At 48.9% G+C, this 2,952-nt stretch overlaps 1 protein-coding gene across 1 annotated transcript in view; it reads left to right on the top strand.

The window, feature by feature from the left end:
* Positions 1-685: 685 nt before the first annotated feature.
* Positions 686-2,952, top strand: part of LRRC23 (leucine rich repeat containing 23) — a gene marked incomplete at both ends in the record, with an annotated part of 25,517 nt that continues 23,250 nt past the window's right edge. Inside the window, one exon of the mRNA XM_082269536.1 lies at positions 686-853. Within this exon, the coding sequence (XP_082125662.1) occupies positions 686-853 (168 nt within the window). The remainder of the gene's footprint in view (positions 854-2,952) is intronic.

Genomic DNA, 2,952 nt, shown 5'->3' with positions numbered 1-2,952 from the left:
AGGAGTTCTGTCCTTCTCTCTTCTTCCAACTGCTGAGATGGGTGGGGGGGGTTGAAATGAGCTTCTCTGCGGCTGAACAGAGAAGCTAAACTCAGGATCTGTAGGAGGAGTTCTGTCCTCCTCTCTTCTGCCAGCCGCTGAGACTGGGGTGGGGGCAGAGACAAGCTTCTCCACGGCTGCACAGAGAAAGTCAGGATCTGGAGGAGGAGTCCTGTGCTCCTCCCCTCTGCCAACTGCTTAGATGGGGGGGGGAGTAGAGACGCGCCTCTCTTTGGCTGTACAGAGAAACTCAGGATCTGTAGAAGGAGTCTTGTCCTCTTCTCTTCTGCCAACTGCTGAGATGGGGGGGTGGGGGTTTATAAACGAGCCTCTCTGCGGCTGCACAGAGAAGCCCAGGATCTGTAGGAAGAGTTCTGCCCTCCTCTCTTCTGCCAACTGCTGAGATGGGGGGGGAGACGAGCCACAGAGAAACTCAGGATCTGTAGGAGGCGTTCTGTCCTCCTCTCTTCTGCCAACTGTTGAAATAGGGGGGGAGTAGAGACGAGCCACAGAGAAACTCAGGATCTGTAGAATGAGTTCTGTCCTCCTCTCTTCTGCCAACTGCTGAGATGGGGGGGAGGGGGGTTTAAAATGATCTGTGTACTCGTACATTGATATTTATGAGTATTGTTATCGTCTTCAGGGAATGTCTGACACCGAGGAAGATGTGTTGGAGGAGGAAGAGCAGGATGCTCCGGATCCTGTAGAGGAGGTCAGTGAGGATGGCGGGGCTGGAGAAGAGGAGGAAAAGGAAGAGGAGCAGGAGGGAGAAGAGAAAGAAGAAGGAGAGGAGGAGGAGCCAGAAAAAGAGGAGGTGAGGCATAAAAATTAATCGGCGGTGGGATGGTAAGAGAGAGGCATCCGGTGCTCCTTGTAATTTATTCTTTCCCCCCCCCCCCCCTTTTTATAGTTTTGTTTTTTGTCCAACTTAAAGGGGTCTAATAATAAAATATTTGCAAGTATTCACACATAATGCCCAAAACTGGCCTAATATTAAGTTCAAAAAAAATAATTCAGCAGGATGATAATAATTAAATGGAGAAGGAGAATAAGGGGTTAATTAATGCTGATTAGAGTAAATTTGGGGTTAAACAGAAAAACATTTAATACAAAACAAAAACGTTTTTTCTACTTGACACGTTCCTAAACCGACTTCATCTGCAGATGGAAGTTCATCCTTTTGATCTGTAAATGAAGATGCAGAAAGATACAGAAGGAAAACAATGTTTCTTTTTATCTTTCTGTTTCAGCAGCTGAGCAATGTTGTTGATAAACATTGCCTGGCTTATTTATTTTTTATTTTTTTTGACAGCTCCAATTGCCAGGACTTCAGCCGTCAACAGGGGAACTCCACTGACAGCTGAATGAGTCATCAGTTGTTAAAGCGGAGCTCCACCCATTTTTGTTTTTTATTGAAAGTCAGCAGCTACAAAAAGCGAATCTTCTGACTTTTTAATAAACACGCACTCCCCTGTCCCAGGATCCAGCGATGCGGCCGGCGCCTCGATTTTCTCCCGCTTCCCCCCACTGTGCCGGCATTTCTAATGTGGGCATCCGGCTGTGACAGCTGTTTACAGCCGGGTGCACACTGCGCATGCGCGAATTGCGCTGCACATCCTGAGTGGATGGGCAATCTTCTGGGACATGTGAGGTGTCCCAGAAGATTCCAGGGAAGGAGGGAGAGAGGAGAACTTCCCCGCCCGAGCCGCCTAGGCGGCCCGAGCGAAAGTGGGAACGGGTACCTGTCAAATCTATGTACCTGCCCCCCCAAAAAAAAAAAATGACATGCCAAATGTGGCATGTCAGGGGGTCAAGAGGCCTTAAAGCGGAAGTTCCTCTTTAAGGATGCAGCAGCCCCTCTCCTTAAGGTGGAGCTACACTTTTTTGCCTCCCCACCTCCAACCACTACCACATTTGGCACCTTTCGGGGGGAATGGTTTTGACAGGTACCCGCTTCTTTTTCCAGCTGGCAAAGTTGGCATGAAGTTTGGCTCCCCTCCTCCTCCCCCCGCCGCTGGGCCATTCACAAAGCGCAGCACACTTTGTGCATGCGCAGTAGGGAACCAGTTATGAATTGTCACGTACCGGGTGGGTGGAGCCTGGTTTATGGAGAGGACGGCCTCTCTTACACCTCTGACTCCGGGTCCCTGGTAGAGTATAGAGGCGGTGCAAAGAGTGCAGAGTCACACGAGTGGCGGTAGATGTGCCAGCTGCAGGGCTACTGGTTAACCACTTGCCAACCGCCAACAGCACATATACTGCGGCAGGTCAGCTCTGTCCCGCAAAATGACATAACTGTACGTCGCTTCGCGGGACCGTGAGTGGAGGCGTGCGCGCCCATTTGCCACGGGGGAAGTTGATCTGCTGGTCCAGCGGCTTGGTATATGTTATATAGCAGAAATTAGAACATATTGTTTGTTTTTTTTTCAGAATTGTCGCTCTTTTTTTGTTTATAGCGCAAAAAATAAAAACCGCACAGGTGATCAAATACCACCAAAAGAAAGTTAAATGGTGGGAAAAAAAGGTCATCAATTTTATTGGGGAACAGCGTCGCACGACCGCGCAATTGTCAGTTAAAATAACGCAGTGCCGAATCGCAAAAAATGGCCTGGTCATTAAGGGGGTAAACCGTCTGGTCCAGAAGTGGTTAAATAGGCCATTTAGCGCCCTTATATGTCACGGGATGCGCCGCGCACATTTTGCGTGCATGCACATATTCGTTCACATGCCGGCGCATATTATTGCCTCTGCGCATGCGCAGATGCTAACGTGCCTCTTATTTGGGTATTATTCTGTCTTCTGACATCTATAATTATCTTCACATGAGATCTGTAGCTGTCTCCCCTTTCCTGCCCCTCCTTATCTCTATGAATAAGCCCAATGTTGGGTGAAACGTGTCAGTAGAGGTCCAAA

Source organism: Pelophylax lessonae (assembly GCF_965119305.1).
Source record: "Pelophylax lessonae genome assembly, chromosome: 9".
Taxonomy (NCBI): domain Eukaryota; kingdom Metazoa; phylum Chordata; class Amphibia; order Anura; family Ranidae; genus Pelophylax; species Pelophylax lessonae.
Note: the sequence above shows the minus strand (reverse complement) of the source record. Positions and strands in the feature narration are given on the sequence as shown.